This window comes from Mchenga conophoros, linkage group LG3 (genome assembly GCF_057382185.1).
Source record: "Mchenga conophoros isolate Kocher_MC1m ecotype Shallow Benthic linkage group LG3, M_conophoros_male_GT1.1, whole genome shotgun sequence".
NCBI classification, from domain to species: Eukaryota; Metazoa; Chordata; class Actinopteri; order Cichliformes; family Cichlidae; genus Mchenga; species Mchenga conophoros.
In genome coordinates, this window is record NC_140528.1 from 11,361,660 (window position 1) to 11,377,349 (window position 15,690).

Below are 15,690 nucleotides of genomic sequence, written 5' to 3' on the forward strand. Positions count from 1 at the left end.
TTTTTATCGCCGATTTATTAAGAACTTCAGTCAGATCACCCTTCCGCTCACCCGGCTTACGTCCTCGGCTCGAGTTTTCTGTTGGTCTCCTGAGGCCGAGCAGGCGTTTGCTCGGTTGAAGGAGTTGTTTTGTTCCGCGCCCATTCTCGCCCACCCGGATGGTGCCAGACAGTTTGTGGTGGAGGTGGATGCTTCTGATGTGGGTGTGGGGGCGGTGTTGTCGCAGCGCTCGCCCGATGATGGCCGTCTCCATCCGTGCGCATTTTTTTCGCGGCGGTTTTCTCCGGCTGAGCGGAACTATGACGTGGGTAATCGTGAGCTGCTGGCGGTTAAGCTGGCTTTGGAGGAGTGGCGTCACTGGTTGGAGGGGGCGGAACAGCCGTTTGTGGTTTGGACGGACCATAGGAACCTCTCTTATATTCGGAGTGCGAAGCGGCTTAACTCCAGGCAGGCCAGGTGGCAGCTGTTTTTTAGCCGGTTCCATTTTACGATCTCGTTTCCCCCGGGTTCTCGCAATGTTAAGCCGGACGCTTTGTCCCGTCAGTTTTCCCCCGCGTCTGAGTCTACGGGGGTGGTTCCGATCATCCCCTCGTCTTGCGTGGTGGGGGCCGTGACATGGGAGATCGAGAGCTTGGTGCGCCAGGCACAGCGGCAGGATCCGGACCCGGGTTCGGGCCCGCAGGGTAAACTGTTTGTTCCGGCGGCCGTGCGCGCGTGTGTCTTGCACTGGGCGCACGCGTCTCGTTTTGCTTGTCATCCTGGCGTGCGTCGTACGGTTTCCCTGCTACAGCGCTCCTTTTGGTGGCCCGCTTTGGCGAGGGATGCCCGCGAGTATGTGCTGGCCTGTGACACTTGTGCGCGCAATAAGAGCCGTCACCTGGCCCCTCCCGGGTTGCTGCATCCCCTGCCTGTCCCTGGTCGACCTTGGTCGCATATTGCAGTTGACTTTGTTACCGGGTTGCCGCGTTCCGCTGGTCACTCGGTGATCCTCACCATTGTGGACAGGTTCTCCAAGGCGGCGCATTTTGTCCCTCTGTCTAAACTTCCTTCTGCCCTGGAAACTGCTCGCGTGCTCGTGGATCATGTTTTTCGGTTACATGGACTTCCTTTGGACATTGTGTCGGACCGGGGGCCTCAGTTTGTTTCTCGGGTGTGGAAGGCTTTTTGTACCGCGTTGGGAGTGGGGGTGAGCCTTTCCTCAGGCTATCACCCACAGTCTAATGGACAGACTGAAAGGGCCAATCAGCAGCTGGAGTCCGCCTTGCGCTGTGTGGCCTCCTCTGACCCCGCTTCCTGGAGTGGTCATCTTGCTTGGATTGAGTATGCTTATAACTCTCTCACCTCGGCAGCTACGGGGTTTTCTCCGTTTGAGGTCTGTCTGGGATATCAGCCGCCGTTGTTTCCTTCTCAGGAGGCGGAGATTGCGGTTCCGGCCATGCGGGATCATCTACGTCGCAGTCGGAGGATTTGGCGCCGGACCAAGACGGCGCTGCTCCGGACCGTGTCTCAGACTCGCCGGGCTGCTGATCGGAGGAGAACGCCTGCGCCTCAATACACCGTGGGCCAACAGGTTTGGCTGTCCTCTGCGAATGTTCCTTTGAAGTGCGTGGCCAGGAAGCTTGCCCCTCGCTTCCTGGGTCCTTTCACCATCCAACACATCATCAATCCTGTTTCTGTGAGGCTGCAACTACCGGCTTCTATGAGGATTCATCCTACGTTCCATGTTTCTCAACTGCAGCCAGTCTCTCGCAGCCCGCTGTGCCCGCCCGTGGAACCTCCTCCGCCCGCCCGGGTGGTGGACGGGGGTCCTGTCTATTCAGTCCGGCGGCTGCTGGATGTGCGCCGTCGTGGCCGATGTTTCCAGTTTCTGGTGGACTGGGAGGGGTATGGCCCGGAGGAGCGCTCCTGGGTCTCGAGGGCCTTCATTGTGGACCCAGCGCTTATTGTGGATTTTTACAGGAGGCATCCTGACAAGCCTGGAGGACCGCCGGGTGGCGTTCCTTGAGGGGGGGATACTGTTAGGAGGTGGTGGGTAGGTGTACTGTTGTTGTTTGGGTTTTGTTTTCCTTTTGGTTATAGGTAGGCGAGGTGGGGCTTGATGGCATTCCAACACACCTGCGACGCATCGGACGTCATCAGTGAGCGCTTTTAGGGAGCAGAGTCACGGACGTCTGGTGTCGGAGTATTATCGCTGTCACAAGTGGTAACGAGTTAGCACAGGCTGCATCTGTTGATTTTACGCTGTGGAGCTGTATGTTTTAAAGGATCCACGTTTCGCCTACTTTTCTTTGTCTTAGCCTCTTCCATCGCCTGCCCGCCTACATAGGATTTTGTGTTGGCTATTCTGGATCCGCGACGGAGTGCTACGTACCATCAGGCGGCGATCACCGCAGCGGCTGTGGTTTGGGTGGTCAAGTAAGCTCTCCAACTCTCTCCGTCCACTTGTGTTTAACGTTCGGCTATCAACGGTACGCCATAAACCCTGTTTTGTTCCCTGTTGTCAGGTAGCTCCGGTGCGTCTGCTACCTACCTGTATGCTTCGGCTCCATCTCATCGCCTCGGTGTTTTTCTCCTGGCACATTTTTATTTATCACTGTATATAGCCCTTTCCCTTGTAAATATTCCCCCTTACTCGTGTATATAAAAACTTGCATCACAAACTATTCTGCGTCCGTGTGTGTTTCTGCCACGTAATCCATCTGTGTAATCCAGCTAACCTAACAAATAAAGGCTAAAAGCTGTGGGAGACCTGGGGAGTGTCATCTGTACCCGCTATTGTTGGAATAATAGTTTTTCTTGCATCTGAACTGCGCAAACACAGAGGTCATCCCACATATGGTTCGCCCCTCAGGGGGACAGAAGACCTCAGGAGTGAGAAGAGATGAACCCGGCCACACTGAATTGAAGGGTGTTGGTGAGGTCATTATTCTAATGAGCTCATCAGGGGGAATTGTTAGATTATAATATTATTTTATGCCATGTTATACCCCTAATTAAAGATTGTGAATTATTATGTAGTTTTAGTTTGCATTATTCTCCTGAATTAGAAGAAGCTGATAACTATTGCATTAGTTAAACTGATGTGCATTATATTAAACTGTTGACTTATTGTGAATGAATGATATTGTTTTATGATGCATTATACTGCTGAGTTATAAGAAATACTGTTTGCAGAAAGTCATCGCCTTATTTGTCTGATTAGAAGAGAACAGAATATGCTGGAGTTTTCTGCCCCATCTCAGCAGGAGCAGATAAACAGGGAGCCAAGGTCGTAGCTTAGGCGCTGTGTGAGAGAAAGCATGTGAATGTTTAGGCTTTGTATGATAAGGTGGAGACACCAGAGGCTATAAAAGTTTGAGCAATGCTCCACCATTTTGAGATCTGATGCTGTCTGCATACAGTTTCCATCTCCCACGTGTGTGATCATTAAAATCATCGTTTGACTCAACCCGACCGGACCAGTGTTGTTATTGTGGTTTTTCTCTTGTCTCCATCCCCAATATTTTTGAACCATAACAGCATGTTACACATTTTCTTTTTTATTTGTTTTTTAGAGCAGAGGCTGCATGCTATTAAAAGCCAACACATGCAGCTGTCTGTGAGCTCAGTTTCCCCTCACACTTCTGCTTTCTTTCTGGCAGCATTTTTTCTTTGTCTTTTTGTGTCCTGACTCATGTATGTTTTTGTTTTGTTTGATTATTTTGGAAACAAATTTGTGCCAATACTTGTGGATCACAGTGACACATAGTGATTAGGCATAAGATTTACAAATGCCCAGTTTTAGAGCTGTGAGTTATGTAAAGTTTAATTATTTATTTATATGCACACACACACACACACACACACACACACACACACACACACACACACACACACACACACACACACACACACATACAAAACCCTAACTTCAAAGTTTGACATATGTAAGATGTGTGGATTCTTTGAAAAACTAGGAGGTATCTGAAAATGCCTCAAGTGAAAATGTTTTGAAAGACGTTCTGCCATTAAATGAAGGTTTTGAGTCGTGGAGAGAAGCAGTTGAGCTAATTAGAATGCATTGGCATCTAATCAACAACAATAAAAAAAATGCATTTTTAAATGGCCTCCTCCCAAAAGTAAGGACCCAAAATACAGGAAGTCTGCCAGACGCCTTACAATACGCTGAACATGCGGTTAAAGTACAAAAACAAAAAGGAGGAGTTTTTACCGTAGATCCTGCAACAGGATTTGTAGCATTTTCTGGTGAACATAGGAGACATAAGCCAGGCCCCTACAAAGGGAAGGGAAAGGCAGGTCGAAGGAACACAGATCGTAGAACAAAAAATACAATTTGCTACAACTGTGGAAAACAAGGGCATTTTGCCCGCGAGTGTAGGCAAAGGAAAAGGAATGACAGTGAGGAAGAAGACGATAGGAACAGCAAGTGACCAGGAAGTGAAAAAAGCAAACACAGAAAAATATCGTCTAGTTCATGATCTTAGAGCAATAAACGAGGTAACAGAACAAATCCCACCTGTGGTAGCAAATACACACAATTTTAAATCAAGTGACACCAAAAGAACAATGGTTCTCAGTTGTAGATCTCTCAAATGCGTTTCTCTGTGCCATTACACCCAGATTTACAAAACCTGTTCGGATTCACTTTTGACAATGAAAAGTACACCTACACCAGACTGCCGCAGGGTTTTCAAAATAGCCCCACCCTGAATGCAGAGGCATTAAAGAAATCTATGTCATTATGCACGCTCCCTGCCACAGGTCAGTTTTTTTTTTTTCTATACGTTGATGATATTCTCGTTACAGGTGTTACGTCCCCTGGCTAGTCTAGGGGGTTGAAGTGACGAACATAAATGTGGATAGAGAAGGAGGAGCCAAGATGGTAAATTTAAAAGGTTTATTTAATACTGGTGATGGGACGTGGGTTCAGACCGAGGTGTAACGTCAGGGAGAGCCAAGGCCAACATAACAAACAAAACATCCCTGACGTAGAAATAAAAGAAACTTACCTAACTCCAAAGAAACAAAATATACAACCTATAACCATAACCTACCTAACAACACATAAACAGGAGAAAACAGGGTGTCAAAACAAAAGGCAGCTCTCCCCTACAAGCAGTCTGAACATGAAACAATAATGCTCACACAAAATACAAAGGCATGCAAGCCTGCACAAGTATGGCAACCAAAATGGCCGGAGGGCCCAGAAAGCACAGCTCCACAGGCCTTAAATAGTGCTCTGCTGATTACCAATCAGCCAGACTCTGCGCAACATCCAATCAGAATCAGAATACTTTATTCATCCCGAGGGAAATTAGGGTTACAGCAGGCAGCACGCTAATGGCGCATGCGCACTTACAAAGGAACCTTCTGACCAACTTCACACAAACATCACATTGGGCAGACATGTCAGAAGGTAGGCTGATAGGAAAAAACAACGAAAATACACTACATGAGGTAAGAGGAGGAGAAAAAAAACTCCACTCAGACTGAGCTCCTAGTGGGAGAACAGTTTGATAACAGAAAAAACACCTCAGCACAAAAGCACATGACTATCAACACACCACAGAAACACGAGACAAGCAACAGGGGCGGGTAAAGGTGAGAGAGAGCCGGCGTAGACAGCGCATCCGGTCCTGCAGCATCTGTGCTGGTCCAGTTGACTGCCATCTTCCCCGGTAGGGCACAAGCATCAAAGGCGTTTGGAAGGGAGGGGGGATGAGTGAGTGCTTATCAGTGTAAGTGTGTGTGTGTGCGTGTCCATAGTTTAGCTGAGACAGTGTCCTTCGGCCTATCAGGCTAAGTAAACAGTCCTCCAGCCAATCCAGGTGTCCTTCATGGGACGGGAAGAACAGCCGTAACACAGTCGTTATCAGGGAGTGATTGTTCGGCTCCAGCCTTGGGCCTGCAGCTGGCGCCGTGGTGTCCAAATGTTGAATATTGTTGATTTCTCCTTTGTGAGCAGCTCGAATTCTAGCACTCCGAGACTGGTCTCTCGATCTCCCGTTGAAGAGCTGCGAGCCTCCCCATGATGGTATCAAACTTCTGTTCCGTGGTGTTGTCAGTCTTTTGATTCTGAAACCTCACAGCTGCAGTGATCCGTTCCACGATGTTTTCCAACTGTCGCTCAAGGGTCTCATTTTGAGCAGGCCTCTCTCTGATGTATCCCGTCATACGCTCAATGGTGTTGTTTTGAGCCTTCACGGCAGCTGTAAGCGTCTCCAAAGTGTTGACCATATTACGTTCGTTGTGAGAGGTCGCACCTCGTCCCGTCGCTTCGAATCCAGCGGGCAGCCTTGGGGGGGTTTGAACAGCCGGTTCCGCTTTCTTATTTCTCTGATAAACCAGGGCTAAGCCAACGCCGATCAGCATGAACCCTGTTATCATGGTTCCGAATAGGTAGATATCTTCAGCGTCCTCGATCAGGACAGAGGAGGTGGAGCCTGGACAAAACAAAGGGTTAATAGGGAGAAGAGACATCCTCCTGGGGGATGTAACACCCCCACCCAGAAAAACAAACGTATAAGTTTGTTAACCTTACACATCACATCCTCTTTTATGCTTTATTTCAATGTTGTAGTTTTGTGAAATTAAAGCCCACCTCATCAGTCGCTGATTGTTGTTATACATACGAGAGAGGAACATGAGAGGATTGTGATCAGTGAAGACCTCTACAGGTTGGGAAGTAGATCCCACATACACGTCAAAATGCTGAAGAGCCAGAAGCATGGCCAGAGTCTCCTTTTCAATTGTCGAGTACCGTCTTTGATGAGTATCGAACTTCTTGCCAAAGAAGCAGACAGGATGACTCACTCCTTGTCCATCATCCTGAAGAAGAACAGCTCCAGCCCCCACCCCACTGGCATCCACTTCAAGCTTGAAAGGTTTAGAAAAGTCTGGAGTGACAAGAACAGGTGAACTCGACAGAAGACCTTTTGCACATTCAAAAGCATGTTGACACTCAGGACTCCAAATGAATGGTACCTTCGGGCTGCACAGGTTTGTCAGTGGTGTTACAACTTCAGAAAAATTCCTACAGAAACACCTGTAGTAACCAACCATCCCCAGAAATCTGCGCAGCTCACGGCGTGTTGTTGGCACAGGACAGTTGAGGATGGCATTAACCTTTGCACTGATAGGGCGAACCTTGCCCTGTCCAACTTCCTTTCCAAGGTAGGTCACTGTAGCCTTACCAAACTCGCATTTAGCCAAGTTGAGGGTCAAGGAAGCATCAGCTAAACGCTTGAACACAGTAGTTAAAGTGTCGACATGCTCTGACCAGTTGGAAGAATAGATGACCACATCATCAAGATAAACATTACAATTCGCCACACCAGATAATACAGTTGACATTAACCTCTGAAAGGTAGCAGGAGCATTTTTCATTCCAAATGCCATGACTGTAAAAAAGTCATGGCATGTAAAAAAAGTGATCAGGTGTTACGAAAGCTGAGATTTCTGATGCTCTTTCTGTCAGAGGTACTTGCCAATAACCTTTAAGAAGGTCAAGCTTACTCATATAAGCAGCAGATCCGACGCTGTCAATACAGTCCTCAACACAGGGTAGTGGGAAGGAATCAGGTACTGTTACTGCATTTACCTTGCGGAAATCTGTGCAAAAGCGAGGTGTTCCATCTGATTTTGGCGTAACCAGGCACGGAGAACTCCATGGACTATAGCTTGGGATAGCCAATCCATGCTTCAGAAGGTAGTCTACTTCTGTGTTCATCATTTCCCTTTTTGCCATATTCACACGGTAAGCATGTGTCACGGCGTGGTGCGCCGATGTATGTGGAAACAGGACCCAAAAGCAGATGATGACGAGGAATTGTAATGATTAACAGAAAAGTGAACCTTTATTGCGATGACGGCAGGAAATGAACCAAGAGACCAAAACAAACAGGAAAAACACTAAGAAACAAAACACTAAGCTGGCAAAACACTAAGAAACAAAACACTAAAGGTACTAAGACCAAAAACTATAACTGAGGTGGAAAATAAACAGACTAAGACTATAACCGTAACTGTAACTCTGGTGAAATAAACAGACGAAAACTAGAACTATGACTGCGGTGATGTAAACAGACGAACCGACAATGGCATGAAGAAAACAAAAGGCTTAAATACAGACATGAGGTGATCAGGGGAAGTAGGGACACATGGGGGAAACAGCTGACAGACATAAACCTAATGACAGGACCAGGAGAGGAAAGCTAAATATAATGAACAAAGAACACATGACATTGTCAGAATAAAACAGGAAATGACAACACAACTTAACAGACCTAATACGTGAAGAAATAAATAGAAAACCCCAAAACATAGAAAACCCAGGAACAATAACTGCCTAAACTAAAGGCAAATAGGAAATAACACAAACTAATAACATATCAAAAAATACAAAGAAAACTCAGAGTGCTGGGTCGGAGACCCAGCCTGTGACAGCATGCTGCTTAATAGGCACCGCATTCCCAACATCAATGTCGTGCTCTATTACAGTAGTACAGGAAGGCATGTCCCCAAAGAGTGTTAAATGAATGGTGACGAGCCTTTCAATGTCCAACTGTTGCTCACGGGTCAAGTGAGACAGATATATAGACAACTGGGACAGTACCTCAGAATTAAGCATTCTGGTAGCTGGCATCACAGAACAGCTTTCCTCTACGTCCGCTGTTAGACTTGGGTGGGCAGTCCACTTGCGCATCAAGACCCCATCTTCCAAGAAATAAGAAGCCTTTTTATTTCCTGTTTCAGAAAGAGAAGTAAAGCATTTAGTCAATGAGGGATCAGACTTCTGAGAAGCAACAAGGCTTTCACGTGTGACTGGCAAGTCTAACTGTGGGAGATGTAGATCCTTCCACTTCTCAGTAGTATCCTTTGAACCACTTTTAAGATCAATCAGGGTTTGCAAATCATCTGTAGCTAGAGCCTGAGCCAACGAAGAGTCTGACAAATCAATTTCTGCAGCTTTACGTCTTGCTTGAGCCCTGGTGAGAACACAAGCAGGAAAAACAGATGGGAAACATGTTGCTAGGTCGTTGCTCTTCAAGTTTGATTCTGGATCATTTGTTACTTCGGGAACAGGTTGCACTTTTCCACCAGCAATATCATTTCCCAAAATGAACTGCACCCCTTTTATGGGAAGTGAGGGGCGTACTGCCACAGAGAAGATGCCATTAACCAACTTTGACTTGATGTGTACATAATGCAAAGGAGCTTCGACATAGCCCATTTCAACTCCTTGAATCAGAATACTACCATGACAAGAGGAATGGTCACTCAGGGGTAATACATCAGATAAAATCACAGATCTTGACCCTCCCGTATCTCGGAGTATTCGAATGGGTTTTTCATCCTCAGGCTTCCCAGTCAATGACACAGTGCCATCTAAGAGGAAGGGTTTGAAGCAGGGATCAACTCCTTCACTTTGGTCCCTTCTCTCAGCACGGATGGTTTTAATTAAGCCTACTCCTTTTGGTGACTGGTTCTTGCGCTTCAAAGCGGGACATTCAACAACAACATTACCAAGTTTATGACAATAGAAACATTCCCTTTCAGTCCTTGGAGCAAAAGTCTGTCGTGGGCTTGAAGGATCCTTTCGTGGGGGAGGTTCTCTGGTGGTAACTTCACGTTTCTGCACAAAAACAGTTTTATGAGTCAGCACAAATTCATCAGCTATCACAGCTGCTTCTTTCAAAGTGGAAACCTTCTGTTCATTAAGGTGTACAACAATGCGTTCTGGCAGGCCATTTTTGAACTCTTCCAGCAGTATCAGTTCACGTAAGGAGTTGTAGTCAGGAACTTTACTTGCTGTTATCCATCTATCAAAAAGAGTAGCTTTTTCACGAGCAAACTCTACAAAAGTCTGATTTGCTGTTCTTTTGTGATTGCGAAAGCGTTGCCTATACGCTTTGGGAACAAGTTCATAAGCAGCAAGGATAGCAGACTTCACTACATCATATTTCAAACTTTCTTCCAAAGACAAAGCAGAACAGACTTCTTGTGCTTTGCCTACCAATTTGCACTGAAGAAGCAATGGCCAAACTTCTCTCGGCCAGTGCAATGAGGCAGCAACACGTTCAAACACATTGAAATATGTATCAACTTCTGATTCACGAAATGGAGGTACCAACACAATGTTTTTACTCACATTGAAACCACCTGGGTTTACAGGGGAGGAGGTTGTTTCACCAACAGATGAATTTGCAGAACTAGGTTGAGTAGTAGTACTTCTTGAAGTCTGTGCCTGTAACTCCAACTGACGCAGTCTGACCTCCCTTTCAATCTGCAACTCCAGCTCCAACTTTTTCAGCTTTAACACCTTTTCTGTCTCTGCTTCCAACCTGCGAAGTTCCAACTCTGCCTGACGAGCTTGGGCTTTATCCTGAGCCCAGGATAAACACACAGGAGACACGCAACAGACTGACAGTGTTGCAACATCTAGCAGAGCAAGGTCACAAAGTCTCACAACACAAGTTACAGTTGTGGAGCAAAGAGGTCACGTACCTCGGACATAAGCTTACAGGAGAAGGCAGAACACTGTTAGACAGCAGAAAACTAGCAGTGCAGAATGCTCCAAAACCACTTACAAAAAAACAAATGATGAGTTATTTAGGTCTCTGCAATTTTTGCAGATGCTGGATACCTGAATATGCTCTGTTAGCTGAACCATTGCAAAACTTAATTTATGGAAAAAAATCTAGCACTGAAAGATAAAATAGAATGGACACCAGAAGCAGAAAAAGCATTTAATGATCTAAAACTTGCATTGCAGACGCGCATAGTTTTAGCATTGCCAGACTATGAAAAAACTTTTTATTTGCATGTTGACGGCGTGGCCAGTTATATGAAAGCCGTTCTAACGCAAGCTTTCGGGGAAAAACAACGCCCACTTGCATTCTATTCCTGCAAATTAGACTCAGTCGCCTCCGGTTTACCAACATGTGTACAAGCTTGTGCCGCTGCAGCAGAGGCAGTTAAAAAGTTTACCAACATGTGTACAAGCTTGTGCCGCTGCAGCAGAGGCAGTTAAAAAATCAGCTGAAGTTCCTCACGCTGTAACCTCCATCTTGCTACAAGGGGACAGAGCCTTTCAGTCTGTTGCACCAAGGCTGTGGAACAGTTTACCACTACAATTACGTTTGCTTGACTCTGTGGATTCTTTTAAAAAACAGTTAAAAACTCTTCTGTTCAAACAAGCCTTTTGTTGATCTACATATTTTATATTTTTTTTACATTATCTACATTTGATCTTTTACATTGTATATAATGTCTATTGATTTTATTGTTTATTTTAATATTTTAATATTTGTGTACAGCGCTTTGTGATTGCCTGTCTGTGAAAAGCGCTTAATAAATAAAGTTTACTTACTTACTTTACAAGAAAACTTATCTTATTTAACTCATGCTAGACAACTTTCATATGTAGGCATTCTGCTTTCACAGTCACACATTACAATCGAGAATTGTGGTCAGTTGAACCCTAGCACACTTCTCCCCGCATCAGTAGATGGTGAAAAACACTGCTGTATAAAAAAACTGGAAGAGGAAACGAAACCGAGAAGTGATATTTACAGTATACCACAGTCTACCTTTACAGACGTCTTCGTAGATGGCTCAGCATCTAAAAACAGTTATAGAAGCAAAGCCTTTAACTTCCTCAAACTCTGCACAAAGTGCGGAACTGACGGCTGTTGTGCGAGCGTGCAGGCTGCACAAGGGGAAGTGCATAAATATACACACTGACAGTCAATATGTTTTTGCAGCAGTGCATCATTTTGCAAAAATATGGCAAAATGACCGAGCCGCAAAGAAGGCCGCACAGCAACCAATACAAACTTTAGTATCTGAAACTTCACAGCTGATACCACTTGATGTACTTAAAGATGAACAGAAAGCCGCACCTATCGCAGAGCAAAAGAAATGGCTAAAGTGTGGAGCAGAACTACACAATGACTTAATGACCTGTAATGGCAAACCAGTATTGCTAAAATCCCTACACAAGACAGCAGCATTAGCGACACACGGATTAACACGTGTGTCGAAAGGGGGGAATATCAGATATCCTCCCTAAGCACTTGCTTGAGAATAAAGAGATTGTGCTAAACAACCAACTGCCGAGTGATATCTCTCCAGTGTCTTGCAGGTTACAACCAGGAGATTGGATCCTGATCAAAGTGCTCCAGAGGAAAAATTGGAGTTCACCTAGGTGGGAGGGCCTATATCAGGTCCTACTCACCACGCCAACCGCCTGCAAAATATCAGAAAGACTATCTTGGATCCACCAACGCCACTGTAAAAAAGTGAGTGACAATCCAGACGCTTAGACGCCGGTTCCCCTAGCTTCCAGGTGATCTACCGGTGGAGGAAGGGCTGATTGGGTATATCCCGCCTCTCCACTTCGCTGGTAGTCTACTCACCAGAAGTCTAGGTGTGCCTGGTAATCATGAAGAAACTTGTCCTCATAGTGGCTGGCATCGCGCTCCTAGTGAGCCTATTGATACTCACCTGGAAGGACGAGGTCCCACAGCACCACCTGCAGAAGAAATGGTCATATGACAACTCACACCTGAAGGATATGGACAAAGAGCACAACCACCCCTGGCTGAACAATGCCTGGTACCGGTACGTCTACAACCGAGTACATGCAGAAGACAACCACACAGGCTGCTACGTCTGTTCTCACCTCCCAACAACAGCAATGCAAGCCACCCTATATGGAAAATCACCCAGCCTTCCCGAAGCCCTATGTATATTCCAAAGCCATCAATGGAACATTCAACGTCAGAACGGAACCAGGAATACAACATCCAATGTGTTTCAACTTTGCACACGGCAACAGAAAGCTGGGAAGGAACCGAAACTGCTCCCAGACTTTCCGAATGCCGCAGGACAGAAAGGCACAGACAAGCTTCCTGAATGGCACATATTGGGTGCAGGGTACAGCATGGGCATGTGGCTCAAGGACATACTTCACCATCCCACCCAACAGTACCGGACTCTGCGCCCCAATTTTAGTGTCAGACCACACATTCAGAGTATTCCATCAGAACCAACCACGACGCAAGAGGAACACTGATGACGTGCAACCCCATGACCCAATCTGGGGCAGTGATGTACCAGCGGAGTTCAAGTTGTGGACCACCGGACAGAAGGTCCTGCACTCACTGTTCCCATGGGTCGGAACTGGAAAAAACACGTTAAGAATTGAGACTCTTGACTACCAATTTGGACTTTTCCTGAACAGCTCAACAAAGATGAATAAGGCAAGGCAAGGCAAGGCAAGTTTATTTGTATAGCACAATTCAACAGCAAGGTGATTCAAAGTGCTTTACAGAGACATTAGAAACAAAAACAAATAAAAAGCATGATTTAAAATTGATTAAAACAAGCAAATAAACTAACTAACTAATTAACAAACAAACAAACAAAACAGTATATAAAATCAAAACAGATAAAATCAGAACAGTAGATAAAATCAGTAGTTAAATGTATGTTTTGAAATTTAAGCTTAAAAGTGTGGATTTGGTGCTTTATTCAAATGCAGCTGAGAACAGGTGAGTCTCAACCTGGATTTAAATAAACTGAGTGTTTCAGCTGATCTGAGGCTTTCTGGGAGTTTGTTCCAGATATAAGGAGCATAAAAGCTGAATGCAGCTTCTCCGTGTCTGGTTCTGACTCTGGGAACTGATAAAAGACCGGATCCAGATGACCTGAGGGATCTGGAAGGTTCATACTGGGTCAGGAGGTCATTGATGTATTTTGGTCCTAAACCATTCAGAGCTTTATAGACCAGCATTAGAACTTTAAAGTCTATCCTCTGACGGACAGGCAGCCAGTGTAAAGACCTCAGAGCTGGACTGATGTGGTCCACTTTTTTGGTCTTAGTGAGGACTCGAGCAGCAGAGTTCTGAATGAGCTGTAGTTGTCTGACAGATTTTTTAGGTAGACCTGTAAAGATGCTGTTACAGTAATCAAGCCTACTAAAGATGAATGCATGGACTAGTTTTTCCAGTTCCTGTTGAGACATCAGATCTTTTATCCTTGAAATATTCTTGAGGTGATAGTAAGCTGACTTTGTTATTGTCTTAATGTGTTTTTCTAAGTTTAGGTCTGCATCCATCACTACACCCAAATTTCTCGCCTGGTTTGTGGTTTTTAGATGTATAGATTGAAGTTCTCTGGTGACCTGTAATCGTTTTTTGTTTGGCGCCAAAGACTATTACCTCAGTTTTGTTTTTGTTTAGCTGGAGAAAATTGTGGCACAACCAGTCATTGATTTCCTCAATGCATTTACCAAGAGCCTGCACAGGGCCTTGTGCAGGCTCTTGGTAAGGCTCAGAATGAGGAAATCGACGCGATCAGAATAGTGGTCATGCAACACAGGGTCGCCCTGGACATGATTCTCGCTGAGAGAGGGGGCCTCTGTGTCTTATTCAACACTACTTGTTGCACCTATATCTCGGACAACGTGCAATCCTTGACCATGACCACCGCCCTAGACAAGTTGCGACAACTGAGTAATGCGCAGCAACAAGACTATGTCATGAACAATGAGGACTGGCTGACCTGGCTGCTGAGTGGCAGCTGGAAGACCCTCGTGATAAAAGGACTCGTACTGATAGGAGTTCTGCTTCTATTATTGTGCTTATTTTCTACATGTATCCTACCATGCATAAGATCCATGATTGACAAAATGGTACAGGCCACAGTAATTACCTATGTTGGACTGCCACTAGAAGATGAACCGGATGAAGAAGATTTAGTATAGAAACACACACACACATACTGAATGATGCTACAATTGAAAATGTTATAAGCAAGTGATTGTTGGCTGATAATAAAGTATGATTAAGTGAAAAATATTAACATCAGGAGGGGATGTTAAAGAAGAAACGCTTTTATGAGTTTTATGTTGCATTAAAGTATATGTTCATATTTTACTCTTAATAGGAAAAGAACAAAATGTACTACTCGCTCTGTTTATAGAAAGAGGAAGTTCACCCTATGACATTTATACGAACTTAGACACACACACACACACATATGCAAAATTAGAGGAAACTGCTATGCTTGTTTCACCCTGCTATAAATAATAAACGACTACTGCAGCTCGGTGTGAGTCCTCTCTGAGCCCTCACCCGTGCAGCACGTTAACCGTCTCCAAGTGTCTCAGTGTTGTTTATTCACCTAACTGTTTGATAACTGTAAATCTCTGACAACAGTTTATTTGTACCATCTTCACGTGAACACATTCAAGAACATAACAGATGAAGAAACATTAAAAACTTCCACACTACATGAAGCAAGAAAAATAGTTTATTCCTTTATGTAGAAAAAACAGAAACATCAAACATCTCCAAGACTCTCTTTGAAAGAACTACAAACCTTTGTTCTCATGGTCCAATCATGAGTGAACTCCCCGATGAAGCCTTGTGTGCTAAAACATGTTAGAGTTTTAAAGGTTAAACATGAGTTTCCAAAACGTTTTGCTGGAGAACAATGAACTATTGGACTGAGTTTCAATCATTTACAGACGAGCAAAACCAGGACAGAGAAAAAAGGACAAAACTGACTCAGTAAAACACAGAAAAGAAGATCCCATGTAGATCTGTATTATGTAGAAGTTCAGCCCAGCAACCAGTTCAGTTCAACACAAGTTTAAATGATTCTATCTGAACTCTGTGGAGC

General features: G+C 45.0%; 1 protein-coding gene across 1 annotated transcript; it reads left to right on the forward strand.

The window, feature by feature from the left end:
• Window positions 1-12,445: 12,445 nt before the first annotated feature.
• Window positions 12,446-13,298, forward strand: LOC146577267 (uncharacterized). Its single transcript, XM_085267646.1, has 2 exons — window positions 12,446-12,640; window positions 12,699-13,298. The coding sequence occupies exons 1-2, from the start codon at window positions 12,446-12,448 to the stop codon at window positions 13,296-13,298; spliced, it is 795 nt and encodes a 264-aa protein (XP_085123772.1).
• The last annotated feature ends 2,392 nt before the right edge of the window (window positions 13,299-15,690 follow it).

Coding starts and splice junctions, on each gene's coding strand:
- LOC146577267 (XM_085267646.1), top strand. CDS start 12,446: ATGAAGAAACTTGTCCTCATAGTGGCTGGCATCGCGCTCCTAGTGAGC. Junction 12,641..12,698: donor ACCGGTACGTCTACAACCGA/GTACATGCAGAA, acceptor TCCCAACAACAG/CAATGCAAGCCACCCTATAT.